This window comes from Mastigoproctus giganteus, chromosome 10 (assembly GCF_048544385.1).
Source record: "Mastigoproctus giganteus isolate SK-2022 chromosome 10, ASM4854438v1, whole genome shotgun sequence".
Taxonomy (NCBI): domain Eukaryota; kingdom Metazoa; phylum Arthropoda; class Arachnida; order Uropygi; family Thelyphonidae; genus Mastigoproctus; species Mastigoproctus giganteus.
This window is the reverse complement of record NC_143584.1, coordinates 202,589,193-202,607,464: the sequence shown is the minus strand read 5'-3', so window position 1 is coordinate 202,607,464 and position 18,272 is coordinate 202,589,193. Positions and strand designations below refer to the sequence as shown.

Genomic DNA, 18,272 nt, shown 5'->3' with positions numbered 1-18,272 from the left:
TTGCATTTTCACACCACCAACACAGGGTTAAACAGAATTACCCATTAACCCATGGATCAATGATCTACACTATGGTAAATATGGCAACAAAGCAATGTTATTGGATATGGAGTAGATATTTTTAGATATGTGGTAAAAAGAGGTTTCTAAAACTGGCAACAATTTTTTTTCAATGGATGATTGTGGAACTGCCTTATCACAACCATGTTTTGAAGGCCATTTCGTTGTGACAGCAGTAAGAAGCATTTGAGGAGCAGTACAATATTATTATTTTAGAACATTACCTTGCAACTAAATCATTTTTGCTATGCCAAGGGACATTCATTAATAAATATCCAAACAGGCCTGTACCAAATAGCATAACCACCCAATTCAGGTGGGCACTTCTAGCACATTTTCTAATTAATTAAGTTTAATTAAATTCTGAACTCATTTTTAATAACATTTTGTGCTATAAATCTGGTTGCAATTTAATTGGATTTTTGCAAAATGAGTTACATTTTAACAAGATTAGTGCAAATTATATTGCATTTTAATTGTATCACCTGGTATAATACCAAAATTACTGCTGCTGCTCTGTTTATGATAGGAACTATATCTGTCTGCCATTTCAAGCAGTAATATTTTTGTATAATAAAATCCTTAAAAATAAAATATTTCCTAGTTTTTGGTTACATGGACTGCACAAGAGAAAAAAAGAAATTGGTGGCATGCAGCCAATTGACCATCACTGCGCTAGGTGCTATTATGACAATTAAAAGTTCATTACTCCCCTTCTAATGGTATTTTCACAAGTTGGTTAATCTCCCCCCTCCTTTGCATCAAAGCACTTTGCTTTGACACAATAAAACTAAGAGTGCTAGAAAGCACAACCAATTTTTAACTTAAAATATCACATTTAATTTCCAAAATGTTTAATCTTGGAACTTACGATTAGACTAGGCTAGATCTGCTCTCAATTTTTTTTTTTTTTTTTTTTTAAATTAAAAGCCTTCTCAAGAGTTTCTATCATTATTATAGCAAAAACGTCTTTTGACTATATCTGAATGTTCAGTATATACGTGCTATTTAGCAATATACAATAATAGGGTGGTTTAATGACTATATTTCTAAATACTCAGCTCATTAATATGTTATGTATGTCTTGGAAGGCTAAGTATCTTAAAACTTTTAGACCCATGTTGGTATTTCTTTGTAAACAATGCTAATTTCTCTTAAGTTTCATTATGTTTGGGGATTAAGAGAGTTATGTAGCTTAGTCACTGCTGTATATACCATTTGCTTCAACCCTTCATCTTCCTCACATTTCACATCTTGAGTTCTAACATTTATGGAAATATTTTTTCCATCAACTGTCACAGTCATTTTCTCACCTCTCACAACTTTACTCACAGAATCCTCACCAAACATTTCTAACAGCATTTCAATTAAACATTCAGTAAAATGCATTCTGTCTATTTTAACTACTGGAGGAAGATTTTTTACAGTCAGAGAACCTTTTCCTATTTGTAATATAACAGCAACTATAGCATCAGCATACATGTCGTTCACCGGACTGGCATTCCATTCCAAAGTAATTACAGGAATTTCATAAATGAGTGTAATCTTTTTGAATATGCGCAAAGCTTTTCTACCCTGATGCTCAATAACTTCAACATCTCCAGAAAGTTGATGAAGGAAAAACTGAAGAACTTGTAATGAACCAGTATAGTATAAACTTAATCTCTGGCTTATAGTACTCATTACCATATCAGTGTATTTAGATAGATCTTTCGGTGCAATTAAGTGATAGCTGAAATTCCTTTCAACAAGCACACCAGAGAGTCTATGGCCAGGTTCTGGTTGATCAATAGCTAGGCTACCCATTACTTTAGCAGTTTTTTCTCCACGAAAATAAAGTTCAACACTTTGAGTGTTTCTTGGATTATGCACCTCTATACGAGTATCAGGATCATCTTCATACTCTCGTATAATTGCAGCTTTTAACCTACCCATTTCATTCTGTTCACCATGGACAAGGACAATATGTGGTGGCTTTAGACTACGAATAAATTCGCTAGTTTGCTGATAATCTGTGTGTGCAGAAAATGATATATAATCAACTGACATTTTTAGGGGTAATTTCTGCCCTGTCATCGTATTAATTTCTTCAGGTTCTGACAAAATATGTTTTGCTAAAGTTCCTTCCACACAGTAACCAGCAATAATCACTCCATTTTTGGGATCTGTACACCAGCTTTCAAAAAGTTCTCTTGACAAGCCACTTTGCATCATTCCAGGAGTTGCCATAACAACACAAGGTCCTATATCTTCAAAATGATCAATGCTTTTTAAATTAGAAATATGCTTAAAAACAAAGGGATTATTTATTGCAATCTGATGACGAATTCTTTCATTCATTGCATTAATATATGTCTGGTATACTGACATACATTTTTTAGCTAAAGAAGATGCATAATAAATAGGCATATCGTGTAATTCTGGATGATTTGACCAATACTCATCTAAAATTAGAAGCAATTCCTGTGCCCTACCAAGGGCAAAAACTGGAATCAGACACCTTCCCCCTCGATTTACAATGTCGTGTACTAAACCTGTAAAACGAGCTTCTCTTTCTTCTCGTTTCTCGTGTATATGTGTACCATAAGTGGATTCAATTATTAATACATCAGCATGCACACTTGGAATTTCAGCAGCCATTAAATGCCTGTCTTCCTGACGAGAAAAGTCTCCTGTGTATAAAACTTTTACACCAGCAATTTCTACCATAAACATTGCTGCACCCAATACATGACCTGCATTGTAACACCAAAATTTTATGCCATTCACCTCTTTCTCCTCATGAAAATTAATTGTTTCAACTTTTTCCATGCTAGCTTCGAGATCTGATTCTGTATATAACATTTGCTCAGTTCCTATATTGCTAACTTTAATATAATCTGCCAAAAGCCACCGATATATAGCTTTGGTAGCATGAGTCATAAAGCATCGCCCTCTGAAAGCGGTTTTTTGGAGAAACCAAGGTAAAGCACCACAGTGATCTAGATGAAAATGACTAACAAGTAAGAGATCGATCTCAGATGCCTCAATCAAGTCAACAAATGGCAAAGCATCCATGCCAGACAAACCTGGATGGATTCCGCAATCTAGCATTATTTTCTTTCCTTTAAATTCTAATATAATGCACGACCTCCCTACCTCTTGACCAGCTCCCAGTGGTTTAATGATCAGTAGATCACTTTCTTCTGGTGGAATCTGGCTTTCGGCACTTCGTTTTTCAGCCATAATAATTCTATACAAAAATTACTCTTGACTGGCAAACATATAAATTGGGAAATCAAACTAGGTGTATCCTTAGATATCACATATTAACATATATTAAAATGATGTACCTAAATGTTAAAATGGGGCGATGACTATAACATTATGACCTCTGTACAGCGTAAACATAAATCAAGCTCATAAATTTCGTTACAAGATAAAAAAAATCCTTGAAATCCAAGATAACACAAACAAACATAACCATATGCAAGAGAACCAACGCCGTCTTCCGTCCAAACATTATATATATATATATAGCAATACCCAATATATATATATATATACTGTATATATATATATATATACAGTATATACACACACACACACACATACTGCTCCACAAAATTAAGAGAACACGTAAAAATACCAAAAGGACTCACATCTGGTAAGTATGGGTGGTGTGCCTCTCTCTCTCTCTCTCTCTCTCGGTAATTCAGAATTTTTTTTTTTTTTTTTTTTTTTTGCTGGTGCAGCATAACCCTTAGGCTTCCTTGCGCCATGTAATTATTATTATTATTGTTGCACTTATATAATTTCTCCCTGATGGGGGGATTCCACTCAGTGAAGGGTATTGCTACCAACTACACAGGGTGGTTGTTGTTAAGTTTGGTGTTAACTATTGATCGAGGAACTCTCTGACTATCCTACAGGTGTTCGGGGCTGCGACTTTCTGGAGTTCCTTGTAGGTGTTCTCTGAGAGACCTATTGCTGCTAGACTGCTCTGTAGGAGTCTTTGGTACCATACCGGTGGTCGACACGATGATCGGGATGATCGTTACTTATTGCATATGCCACATCTCCTTGACCTCATATCTCAGGTTCGTGTAGTTGCTAATTTTTTTCTCGTGGGTTTTCTGGACATTGCTATTGTTGGGCACCGCTATGTCAATCACGTAGCTAGCCGATCAGTTGTGCGGGATTGTCCTATCAGTTATTATGGCGCGGTCCCAATATAGCTTGTGGGTTGGGGTCTCTAGTACTGCCTGGAGTTCATACTTGTAGTACTGTACACTTTCTTCGATCAATGGTATTTCTTTGCTAGCTTCTGATGTATTATCCTGGCTACCTGGTTGTGCCTATAAGGGTACTCGATCTGTGCGATCACCTTGCATCCCGCAATGATGTGTTGGATCGTTTCTGAGGCCAGGTGTAATCGTCGACATGTGTCATTGAACACTCCGGGCTCCTTGGCGATGTATTTTCTATAGTTTCTGGTGTTGATTACCTGCTTTTGGATGGCAAGCATGAATCCTTCAGTCTCGGGGAAGAGATTAATAGAATCTCTTCCCCGATTCTACCCCAGTGGATAACGCTGGACATCATGGCAGAACTGAAACTCACCTCAACCATACTCACTTCCTTTTCTCTGCAAATTGACTCACCGACAGGACATGGCTCCCAAGGGCAACCTCCAAACAAAAGAGCAAGCACAGCCTCCGTGCACAATATACGACCCGGACTTGCATTCTGGTTGACAGATCCATTCTCCCAAACAACAACGGAATCCGCCCTAATGGACAATAAATCCTACTCTTCCAAATATCCATGGACGGGACATGGGTCCCTTGAGCGACTACTCAACAAATGCTGCATTAACTGAACTGAATTGACAGACTTATTGAACCTACATCTCCAGCATCAAATGGACCAGGATTTGCTTCTTGAATACTCAATCTTGACCTACAGACGGAGTATACACCAAAAGCGGCGAGCAGCCCTCTACGCATTATCCTATGGATGGTAAAATCTGATTAACTGGACGGGTCCCATTTCCAAAGAGCGACCTCCAAATAGGCGACCAAACTTGGCTCACACGGACATCAGAGAAGAGGAGTTAAATCCTACAAGCGGCTCGATCCTACTAGTCTATACCAAATGCCACATGAACAAATCGCAGTCTCTGCATGCACGCCGTATTGGCGACCTGAGCCAGCTCCCTTGCCTGGCTCAACTATTCCACCCCTCCCCGGCGGGTGGGGGAGGTGACGGTTCCACCGTATCCGCCCCACGCGCCACCTCCTCTGGTGGGGCATAGGCTTTCCCCACTGTAAACTGGAGCTGTCTTCTCTATCGGCTCCATGTCTCTGCCTTCCCCCCCCAGTCTTCAACTCCCCCACTCTACCTGCACGCAATGCCCCACACAATCTAAAATCACCTTCGCCCACTACTTTCGGCCTCTCATTCGTAGCGCCTCCCTGCCACGCAAGCGCATAGAGGGTGTGTATATGTGTATATATGTTTGTGTGTGGCATGTATATGTATATATATATATATATACACCTGTGTGTATTGTATATGTATGTATATATGAATATATATACATATATATATATATATATATATATATTTTTTTTTAAGGTCCTAGTCACTGAAATCTCAGGAAATTAGGTGGCAGGACCTGCCAGAGTAAATCTTAGTCGACTGGTGTTTCCTGGTCTGCCTCCACGGGGCTAAAGTGGGGCAACGTTGGGCCTCAGTAGGGGTCAAGCGGCTAAATAACCAGATGAACAACGGTACACGACACTACACATGTACAATATCCATACACTTTTGAATCTCTGGCATTTCCAGTAAACTGGCACACCCATCACAATGAAAGCAATGCGGAGATGGGGGAAACCCCTGGTGCCGCTTGACACCAAACACACTTTACACTTTAATCTCTTCCCCGAGATTAATAGAGATAAATAGATTGCATTGAAATTAAATGGGAAGTGCTAATAAATGAGAAAAGATAAAATTTAAAAAAAAAGTAAAGTGCAGCCATTATCAACCCACTGCAGGATTGAAGCCTCCTCAACAATTCATGCTGAGGGAAATGGACCATAATCTGCCATGCTGGTCCAGTGCGGGTTGGTAGATCGACCGTATTCAGCAGTCAGGGGCTTGAACCCCGGTCTACTCAAAGAGCGTGTGCTACTGCACTCCCGCTCCTGCCCACTCGGCTACGGAGGCCCGTAGAGAAAAGATATTATGTGTTAAATTTTTGGACGGAAGATGGCGTTGGTTCTCTTGCATATGGTTATGTTTGTTTGTGTTATCTTGGATTTTTTTATCTTGTAACGGAATTTATGAGCTTGATTTATGTTTACGCTGTACACAGGTCATAATGTTAGTCATCGCCCCATTTTAACATTTAGGTACATCATTTTCATTATAATGATATTATGTGATATCTAAGGATACACCTACTTTGATTTCCCAATTTATAAGTTAGCCAGTCAAGAGTAATTTTTGTATAGAATTATTATGGCTGAAAAACGAAGTGCCGAAAGCCAGATTTCACCAGAAGAAAGTGATCTACTGATCATTAAATCACTGGGAGCTGGTCAAGAGGTAGGGAGGTCGTGCATTATATTAGAATTTAAAGGAAAGAAAATAATGCTAGATTGCGTAATCCATCCAGGTTTGTCTGGCATGGATGCTTTGCCATTTGTTGACTTGATTGAGGCATCTGAGATCGATCTCTTACTTGTTAGTCATTTTCATCTAGATCACAGAATCAGATCTCGAAGCTAGCACAATTAATTTTCATGAGGAGAAAGAGGTGAATGGCATGAAATTTTGGTGTTACAATGCAGGTCATGCATTGGGTGCAGCAATGCTTATGATAGAAATTGCTGGTGTAAAAGATTTATATACAGGAGACTTTTATGTTGGAAGATAGGCATTTAATGGCTGCTGAGATTCCAAGTGTGCATGCCTATGTATTAATAATTGAATCCGCTTATGGAACACATATACTCGAGAAACGAGAAGAAAGCGAAGCTCGTTTTACAGGTTTAATACACGACATTGTAAATCGAGGGGGAAGGTGTATGATTCCAGTTTTTGCCCTTGGTAGGGCACAGGAATTGCTTCTAATTTTAGATGAGTATTGGTCAAATCATCCAGAATTACACGATGTGCCTATTTATTATACATCTCCTTTAGCTAAAAAATGTATGTCAGTATAATAGACATCATCATCATCATCAGCCATTTTCAATCCACTGCAGGATGAAGGCCTCTCCAGCAACTTTCCAGTTCCTTCTGTTTTGAGCACTGGCCATCCATTTACTTCCCAAAATCTCATGAATTTCGCTTATCCATCTCCGCCTTTGTCTTCCAGGTTTTCTTCTAGTTCCTCTTGTGTACCATTCTGTTATTTTCTTAGTCCATCTATCATCATGTCTTCGAGCTATGTGTCCTGCCCAAGACCATTTTAGTTCTTTAGTTTTGATAAGAATGTCCTTTACTTGAGTTTGCTGCCTAATCCATGTGTTTCTCTTTTTATCTAACAGTCTGATTCCCAATATAATTCGTTCCATTCTTCGCTGTGTAGTTCTCAGCTTCTCTTCCATTCTATTGGTGAGTGCCCAGGTTTCACTTCCATTAGTCATGGTGGGGATTATACATTGTTTCATTATTTTACGTTTCAGACAAACTGGGATATTGCTCTTCAGTATGTGACTATATTTCCTGAATGCTATCCATCCAAAATTTATTCTTCTCTTGACTTCTAGCCATTTATCATTATTACAACTAATAACTTGTCCCAGATAAGTATGACTCCACCTTTTCAATTACTGCTCCTTCAATCATTCTTTTCCTTTCTGTGGCATCTTGTTCATCATTACTTTTGTTATAGCCATATTCATCTTTAGTCCAAAATCCTTACTAACTGTGCATAACTGATTAAGATCCACCATGAAATACGATAAGGAAATCAGAGAAAGTCTTGATCTCGAACTCACAAAATATGACATACTTCAAGAGCCTACCTTACCATCTTGCATCCCCCAAAATACCACAATAAATTTGGATCTCGTGGAACACTGTACAAAAAAAGAAATCGAGACCATTGTCAAAGCTATAGGAATCAAAACAATTGAGACTTATTCGAGGCGTGACTTAGTACAGATGTATACCGATGGATCCTCTGACGAGACTATCCTCAAGGGCGGAGCAGGCATACACACCACCCTGACAAATACTACAAAAATGCAACAAAGCATAGGTGCAGGCAGCATCGCCTCTAACTTTACATGTGAGCTAAGGGCAATCCTTGAGGCCCTAAATAGTTATATTTCACTAAGAGACATAGACAGAGCCAGAGGGCTTGTAATCTTCTGCGACTCAAGAGCGGCCCTGCTGGCAATAAAACATGGACGCACAGGACTCACACAGGACATTCACCGACACTTGGAGACAGTTCATCAATTGGGAAAGAGCTGCACACTACAGTGGATGCCTGCGCATGTGGGTATAGAAGGAAATGAGGCGGCCGATAAACTGGCAAAAGAGGCAAGAAACTTAAATCACAACACCTCAAAAACCATAACAGTAGATGATGCTAATGCCATCGCCAGACACAGACTCAGACAGAAACATATAGAAACTGATCACCAAATCTGCGAGATAAATGCAAATAGGAACATCACTAAGACCATTGCCAGACTGAGAACTCGACACATGACAGGTATGAAAATTAGTGCGGATGGTACCAGAACTTATAAACTTTGCAGAAACTGCCCGAGAGAATAGCTTACTCCGGAACACATCTTCAGCTGTCCTGCAATTCAGGCGACTTTGCAAAGCATGGACGAATCCCCTTTTCAGGGAGAACTTTACAACGAAAAGATCGTGGACTTAGCTAAAGCAGTGATATCAGCGCATGGCTCAATTTGACTTCAAATGGACACGACACCAACCAACCAACCAACTGATTAAGATTTTCCTCTAATTCTTTGGGATCGTGGCTTATGACCACAATGTCATCTGCAAATCGTAAATGGTTTAGGTACTCTCCGTTCACATTGACTCCTTTCTGCGACCAGTCTAATCTTCTGAAAGCTTCCTCAAGGGCAGCAGTAAACAGCTTCGGAGATATTGTGTCTCCTTGTCGAACTCCTTCCTCGATTTTAAATTTGCTACTGTCTTTGTCTAGTCTAATAAAGGATGTAGCACTCTCATATATTTTCTTCAAAATCATAATATATGGGGTATCTATGCCTTGTCTTTCCAGTGCCCAAAACATTGCCTTATGCTGTATGGAGTCAAATGCCTTTTCATAATCCACAAATGCCAGGCATAATGGTGTTTTATATTCATTTGCTTTCTCCATTAGCTGTGATATTACGTGAAGGTGATCCATAGTTGAGAATCCTGTCCTAAAACCAGCTTGCTCTTTCGGTTGATTCTCATCAACTATTCTTTCTAATCTGTTAGTAATGACCCTTGTGAACAACTTGTAGATGTGGGGATAACAAGCTAATTTGTCTATAATTTCCAATTTCTGATTTATCTCCTTTCTTATGCAGCAAAACTATGATTGCATTATTCCACTGCTTAGGCGTCACACCTTTTCTAATGCAGTTTGTGAAGAGCCTTGCCAATTTTTGCGTTATGTCTCTTCCTCCCAATTTTAACAACTCTAAAGTAACTTCATCTTCACCTTTCTGATTCTTCATTTTCTTTAATGCATGTTCTACCTCATCAGGAAGAATATCGGGTAAGTCGTATGTGTTGCTACTTTGCAATCCATCTTCCCCACTGCTGGCATCATTCCCTCGCTCCTTGTATAATTCTCTTTAGTAGTCTTCTGCAATTTGAATTATGCCTTCTCTCCTGTTTATAAGTACACGATCGCTATTCTTCAATTTTAGTATCATTTGTCTTTCTGTATTACTGCTCATGGCTGCTGATTTAAATCCTTTGTTTTCCCTTAATGCTTGTTCTACTTTTCTTGTGTTAAATCTTCTTATGTTCTCTCTGAGTCTCTTTCTAATGGCTTTGCATAACTCAGTATACTCAATTTTCTCCCTGTCAGTGTTTTTCTTGCTCTTCATTTGTCATCTTCGGTTCATCATGACAAGTGTTTCTTGACTAATTTTTTCTTCTTTGCATTTCTTTTTCCCTATAGGTTTCTTTGGCTTTATCACTTTCAGAAAGTTGTAGTATTCCTCGTCGATATCTTGGTCCTGAGCAGTATGCAGAAGCTCAAACTTGTTCTTAAGTTCCAGTACATACTGCTTTTTCTCCTCCTCTGTTATTTCAAAGACCTTTGTATTATTTACTCGAGTCAGTTTTTTCCTTTCCTTTCCTACATCTATATCAAGTGTACATCTTACCATTCTGTGATCACTTCCAACATTTACCTTATTCAGGACGGTAACATCATTCACAATATATCTTCTGTTAGTGAGGATGAAGTCGATTTCATTAGTAGTTAATCCATTTGGCCTCTTCCATGTCCACTTTCTGTTCACCCTTTTCTTGAAAAAAGTGTTCATTACTGACAGTCCTTGAGATTCTGCAAATTCCACAAGTCTTTCACCTCTTTTATTTCTTTCACCAATTCCAAAATTTCCCATAGTTCCTCTTTCTGCGCTGTTTTGCCTTTTTCCAACCTTAGCATTGAAGTCTCCCATAATAAGTGGGTTTTCTGCTCATCTAGAAGACTCTCAATTTCGGTGTACATTTCTTCAACCTCTTCATCATCATGGCTCGATGTTGGTGCATAAATCATTATAATGTTTAGCTTGTACCTCTTACAAATCTTGAGTATTAGTCTTAACACCCTTGGTGATGTACTTTTGAATTCCAAAATGTTTTTAAAATCATTATGGACCAGAAACCCAACTCCACCTTCACTCCTTTCGCTGTTTCCATTGGTGTACAGCAGATTTCCACTTGATAAACTTATAAGTGATTCATTTCTTCTTGTTTCAGCCAAACTGATGATATTCCAATTCACATTTTCTAATTCCTTTTCCGGCTCTAATATGCTGTCTTCAGCGATGAGTGATCTTACGTTATAACAGGCCAAGTTCGTTTCTGTGCATGGCAGCCTGGTCGTACCCAGAGATTCTCAACACCCTCTGCTTCCCTCTGATCCTCTCGCTGCTGTAAGAGGGAGAGTGAAAGCTGCTGGGGACTGAGGGCCATTTCTTTTGTTGTGCTGTCATATGCTGGAGGGTTTGGTGTTTTCCTCTTCATGCTGACCAGGAGTCTTGAAGAGAACCACTCTACACGTTCGTTGCCACCTAAGTGACATAACAGGGCTTACCATCGAGAAGGTGTGCATGAGTGGATTTTAGGGAGGCAGGCCAACCGGACTTCTCCTAAATCTTCTGTAATAGAGAGATATTGGATCCATCAGTGTTTCAGGCTGAGTGTCTGATAACACACAGGATACCTGTTCCCCTCTAAGCCCCCAGACATGCAATGAATGAAAGAATCCATCATCAGATTGCAATAAATAATCCCCCTTTTTTAAGCATATTTCTAATTTAAAAAGCAGTGATCATTTTGAAGAGATAGGACCTTGTGTTATGGCAACTACTGGAATGATGCAAAGTGACTTGTCAAGAGAACATTTTGAAAGCTGATGTACAGATCCCAAAAATGGAGTGATTATTGCTGGTTACTGTGTGGAAGGAACTTTAGCAAAACATATTTTGTCAGAACCTGAAGAAATTAATACGATGACAGGGCAGAAATTATCCCTAAAAATGTCAGTTGATTATATATCATTTTCTGCACACACAGGTTATCAGCAAACTAGTGAATTTATTTGTAGTCTAAAGCCACCACATATTGCCCTTGTCCAGGGTGATCAGAATGAAATGAGTAGGTAGGTTAAAGCCGCAATTATACGAGAGTATGAAGATGATCCTGATACTCGTATAGAGGTGCATAATCCAAGAAACACTTAAAGTGTTGAACTTTATTTTCGTGGAGAAAAACTGCTAAAGTAATGGGTAGCCTAGCTATTGATCAGCCAGAACCTGGCCATAGACTCTCTGGTGTGCTTGTTGAAAGGAATTTCAGCTATCACTTAATTGCACCGAAGGATCTATTTAAATACAATACTTACGTAAATATTTAATAAAAAATATTAAGTTTCCAGCATGAATCCATTATTCTTATCCAAATTCCAGGTTGAAAAGGCCATTAAAAGCTGTTTTAAACATGGACATATGTGAACAAAAGAATTCTAAAAAAATATTGTAAACGTACGTATATGTATATTATATATTCAAGTTTTTTCAAATTTTATTTCAAATTTGGTGCACTGTAAGCAGCAAATTTGAAATATTTCCCACTTCCTGCAGACTACCGTCCATCCTGACTGAATATTGTTTTGTCTTCCCATCTTTATTAATACAAAAGCAATAACAAATCTTTCAACAATGAGGTGTGGGAAACTGTAGATGTTTATGTATCTTGTGGGAGAGAAGATCCAGTAATCTTGGACTTTAGGCAAACATAATTCAAACCTTCATAATTATATTGCACCTATCATCATATAAGAGTTGTGAAAAGCTTCTACAAGAACTGCAAAAAAGGTGGTGCAGCTCCTATGCAGAACATTTAATTACTCTCAGAAAACTAAAAAAATTCAGCAATTACTACATTAAAAAAATGTGGGAAAGTTATTTTTGAGTAGCAAGTCAGGTCACCACAACTGGAATAAAATAGGTGGTAAATGTGGGCCTGGCAAGCATTATTTACATTGGTATAATGTAACCACGATAAATCTTGGTGGAGGGGGATCCTAGAGTGGTGCTGCTCATTATAATTAAACTCAGTCCATTATATGTAGTACAAAAACCATCAACCATCTCATACCAACTGTGCTGTACTACACTCAGGGTAGTGGAAAATGAAAAATACCTGGGGGTAATTATGCAATCAGATAAGAAATTTTCTGAACATCATTCAGAAAATTATGTGAAGACAGGCTGCAAGGGTAGCTCATGGGGTCGTGTCAGTGGTCCACCGACCCTTGTAGGTGATTATCCCCAGTGGTCAGGCCTTGAACACTGCGTGCAGGTCTGGAGGCCTCATTTTAGGAAAGATGTTGAGCTATTAGAACAAGTACAGAGAAGAGCAACCAGATTAGTGAGTGGAACAAAGGGTTGCTCTTACCAAGATAAGCTTATGTTCTGCAAATTGCAGCATCTTGAGATTAAGCACCTCCAATGTGACCTGATTGAGATGTATAAAGCCTTGAATGGTTTGAGCAACCTCAATGCTGATGGAATTTTTCCACTTGCTCAGATTCCGCAAGACAGTTGTAGAACAGATGTGAGGAAATTTGCCTTTAGCCAGCAGGTGGTTTATTGCTCAAACAAACTTCTATCTGTCGTGGAAGCTGACAGCTTAAATAAATTTAAGGGTGAACTTGACAAACTTTTGGAGCGAATGGATGGGAGAAACAGGAAGGTTTTTTTTTTTGGCTGATGCTATTATATAAGCTTGCTTTCTTGCATCATATACCTCTACTAATGCTAATGCTAAAATGGGCTGAGTCCACCAAGAATCAGATTGGTGACTATCTCAACTCATCACTAATAATACCACTGCTTGTTGCTTCTGGCTTGTTTGCATGTTGTTAATACCAATTCACATGGGCACTTGTGCATAAATGGACATGCAGCTGGTCATGGTGCATAAAGACAGCTCAAAGTTTCCTTTGAACAATGTACCTAGATATAAACTCCTGAAAATCCAGTAAGCCCTAAAGAAAGTAGCCACACTACAATTTCTCGGTGAGACTTGAAAAATACACTTGAATTTGAAAGTTCTTACAACACTGAGCCGCATTCTGCTGCATGGACACTTGGACTTGACAGTCCTTTCTACATATTCTCCAGCCTCATGGGTCACAATGGTCATAATCAGTGGTGATATTCAGCCGGTACGCACCAGTACAGTCATACCGTTTGTTAAAATGTCTAAAACCGTCCATATTGGTTGTTGGGCGGAGTCTGACAAGTTTACTCACCGAGAAAAAAAAAATGTCCCTGTTGATTTTGGCCCACACTAGGTGGGGGAGTGTTGTAGCGTTGCCATTCACACCATAATGTATAATTTCGAGGCCAGTTCCCATAGGTTTGCTTTCTAAGGTTGTTAATTCGGGTGGGGTGTGAACTCCTTGTGGCAAAGGTAAAGAACACCCACACAAGAACTACAAGAAATCTCAGCAAAGTTTACCCGTGAAACTAGTTTGCCATTATGGCATTTGTATTGTTGCTCTCTCAATAAACAGACGGTGGGTGTAATCAGTCTGAAGTATAAGTTGAATCCCTTGTAACCTTCCGGTTTCACTCTTTTCCACGTTAATAGTTTGAGCTGATTTCAGGGCACTAAGCTTGTGTGTGTGCTCCTTAATGCGTGTAGAGTTTTACTTTGTGAGTAGTGTTTTTAAATTGCATTTATAATAAATTGTTTATATCGTACCCCTTAGAATGAAGAGGCAACATAGTTGGGATAAATTTTTGAACATTTCTACTAAACATTCAACGTAAATGGAACAAACAAGAGAGCTATGATACTGTTGATATTGAACGACTTGGAAATTCATCTAACTGTACAACAATTAATACAGCCTGAAAGATTTTCTCATTCTGAGCAGAAGTTAGTACAAAACGCAATAAACAATTTGTATTTCTGAAATGAAAAGCAATTGGATTATTTCAAAAATAAGTATGAATGGCTTATTATTGCCAATGATGTGAATGTGGGATGCCAGTGATGCTCAAAGGCTTTGTCTTTAAGCACTTTCAGTGCTAAACAATTACATATTTCATCAGAGTGGCAATCATGTTCTGTCAAAGCTCACAGTTCTAATAAAAAGAATATGCAATCATAAATGAGAAAAAACTGATAGAACATCATGAGTCAGCTTCACATAAAAAAGCATTACATATAATCAAAACATCCAAAAAAAATATTATTTCAAACAGTATTGACATGGCTAATGAAAAATATTTAAACAGCAATATAAACATCTTTAATACCATTTATTCCATAATTAAAAGCAATCAACCATTCACTAACATGGAACATTTAATAGTTTTGCAAAAAAAGAATAACGTCGATTTGGGAGTATCTTTGCACTCTAGATTTATGGTCCCACTTGTCACCAAACACATTTCCACTGAAATAAGAAAGTTTTTGGAAAGCTGATAAGTCAATGCAGTAAAATTTCAGTTATTATGGACGAAGCTTCAACTATTTCACATAAGAGCACTTTAATAGTTTATTTAAAATCAGAAATTCGAAACTTTGAAAATGTTTTTGTTGATCTTGTGGAGTTAGAAGGAACAACTGAAATAATTTACCAAACTTTGATATCAGTTCTGGAGAAGTATGGTTTCAATGAAAATTATTAATGTGAAAATCTTATTGGATTTTGTGCAGATGGAGCTAGTGTGATGTTAGGAAAAAAGTCAGGAGTTTCTCCTAAAATTTTGGAAAAATTTCCAAATGTTTGAATCTGGCACTGTCTCACCCACTGTTTCAGTTGTCTCTTGATGATGCAATAAGAAATGTAAAACAAGTAAACCACTTTCGGCATTTTCTTGATAAACTATTTTCATACTTCAAATAAGCATCAAAGAGAGTTAAATGATATTTCTAAAGAGTATGGAACTAAAGTACTGAAAATAGGAAGAATATTTGGACCTCAATGGGCAGCCTACAGTGCCAGAACTGCAAAAGCTGTTTGGAAGTCCTATGAAACTTTGTATGTTCACTTTAATAAAAATCATGAAGTGGGAATGGTGAAACATTTCGAAAATGAAAATTTTTTTTAAAAATTTGGCCTTAATTAATGATATCCTAGCAGAGATTTCAATACTCTACAGCTTTACAAGAAAGAAATATTTCATTAATCAAAGCTGATAGATTAATTCATCAAACAATAAAATCAATTGAATATATGAAATCAAATAAAGGATCACATGAAAAATAAGCAAAAGATATTATGAAAAATAAGAAGTATAATATACCATTTGAAGTAAAGCAAAAAATAACATTGATTCCCAGAGAAAAATTGTTTGATCATCTAATACATTTTATGAGAATGCGATTGCTGTTCGATGATGTAAATAAAAAATATAACGAGCTTCTGGGCTATTTCAACCTATTAAACCCTGAAACTTGGCCAGGTCATGTTTGTAAAGCTACATGGATTGAAGGTGAAAATAAATTAAAACAATTAAGTCAACTAATTAAATACAATATTCCAGTAAACGACTTTCGAGATTTTGTTGATAGCAGAGATATTATGTATAATAATGTGCCTAGCCTGATTTTAAGGGCTAAAAGAATCTTAAAAGTTATCGCTGTTAATGCTGTGGAAGCTGAAAGAGGCTTTAGTACCATGAATAATATTATTGAGAATAAACGAAATTCTCTTACTATGGAAACAACAAGTCACCTAATGACCATCAATTTAATGGGGAAATCGCTGGAAGAATTTGATGCAATTCCTTGCACCAAATCATGGCTCAGGCAGGGACATCATCTAGCAAGCGATGATCATGTCAAAGAAAAGGCATCAAAAACAATTTCCCAAAATCAATCAATGATTTGGAAATTATTAGAATAATGTGTTGTTCAACATTGTTGGCTAAAAATTGTTTATTTCAATCTTATTTATGTTAATTAAAATTAGTTTCTTTCTCTTGCCATTACAGTTTGTTTTTCTTATTTTTGATTATCTGCATTCTCTATACATAATTTTATCTTAGAGTACCGGTTGTTAAATAATTTGAATATCACCACTGGTTATAATCACTATCCATCTACACCATGTGGAACAGGCCTCCTTCAAATCCCATCAAGTATGCACATAACTGTTAGGGGCATTTTAATACCGTGGCTGAATTTATGTATATATACATTGTTTTTGATAATATGAATGATTTCTGTTGATAAAGTTTGCTTTGTTTCTGTTAATGTTATTTATAGTTCTCATTAAAAAATCAATCACAGAGAGAGAGAGTCCTGCCTCCAATCCACATAATGGAGGTTAGAAAGAGGCTTCCTCTAGTGTTATTTCTTCAAAGGTCATCATGAAAATTTTGGATGAAAAGAAGTTGCCATGCTGTCATTTTACCTTTGCAAGGGTCTTTAAACATGAAATAGTATTTTCCTGGAACAGTTATGCAAATGATGTTCTTGTAATCTGGCCACATAGCAAGGCAGAACTTAGCCAATTTCACTTGTACATTAATGGGTTACATCCTATAATATATCATATAAACTTGAAACAGAAATTCAAATTGCTGTGAATAAGTGCTTATGATATTTACCAAATACACTTTGCAAAGGAATCAATCACTGGAGTAACCATTCAGATAGTAAATGATTATATTAATAAAATCAATAAGCATTTTCCTGGAATTTCCTTGAATAATTCACGTTATTAATTCTCACCTCTATGTTTGCTATGAGCCAATACTTTAAACAAATTAAGAAAATAATCACAGACTAGGACCAAACAACATACACAGTTCTGGACTTTATGACTGCAGAGAGTCAGCGCACAATGCAGAATGCATTTTTAATTGTACATTTGTGTAATATTTGCTTCTAATAAAATATGTATACAAAGGTTGCAATATGCAGAATTATAAATGTGCACCTTGCCCATTACACTGCAGTGATTTTTCAGAGAAAATTTAGCACTTAACAAAAGTACAACAGTCTACTGAAAGTCTTAGCTCTTTTTCAGCTAGTGCTTTCAAAAGTTTCTGAATTTATGAAATAAAATTATAAGAATATAAATTAAATGGAATAAGGAAGAATTAGTTAAATCAGAATAGAATTTGCAATTTAGAATACTGAACCACAGTCAGTAATTGAATACAGTGAATAATTTAATCAGTGAGTAACACCATCCTCCACCCATATTACAAATTCAAGAGTAACCAAGAGTATTAATCAAATTAAGAAGCAGGGTACTCTTTCAATGCAAGTTCTGAGATAGTTTAAGAACAACACTTGTACTACATTCTGTATTTCTGTTTATACTGCCAAGGAACAATGTTGCCCCTCCTGTGACAGAGCTCAGGCTTAGGCTCTTTGGAAACAACTATGTTAATCCATAAGTCAACCTAAAAAAACTGTTTTCAACTGGAAGTTTTATTTCCTAACACCATCTGGCTGCTTGT

The 18,272-nt window shown here is 37.3% G+C and overlaps 1 protein-coding gene and 1 pseudogene across 1 annotated transcript; one reads left to right on the top strand and one right to left on the bottom strand.

The window, feature by feature from the left end:
- Positions 1-1,223: 1,223 nt before the first annotated feature.
- Positions 1,224-3,285, bottom strand: LOC150079788 (cleavage and polyadenylation specificity factor subunit 3-like). Its single transcript, XM_090382577.1, has one exon. The coding sequence runs from the start codon at positions 3,283-3,285 to the stop codon at positions 1,225-1,227; it is 2,061 nt and encodes a 686-aa protein (XP_090238703.1). The 3' UTR covers position 1,224.
- A 3,285-nt stretch (positions 3,286-6,570) lies between these two features.
- On the top strand, positions 6,571-12,193 carry LOC150079787 (cleavage and polyadenylation specificity factor subunit 3 pseudogene; annotated as a pseudogene).
- Positions 12,194-18,272: the final 6,079 nt, after the last annotated feature.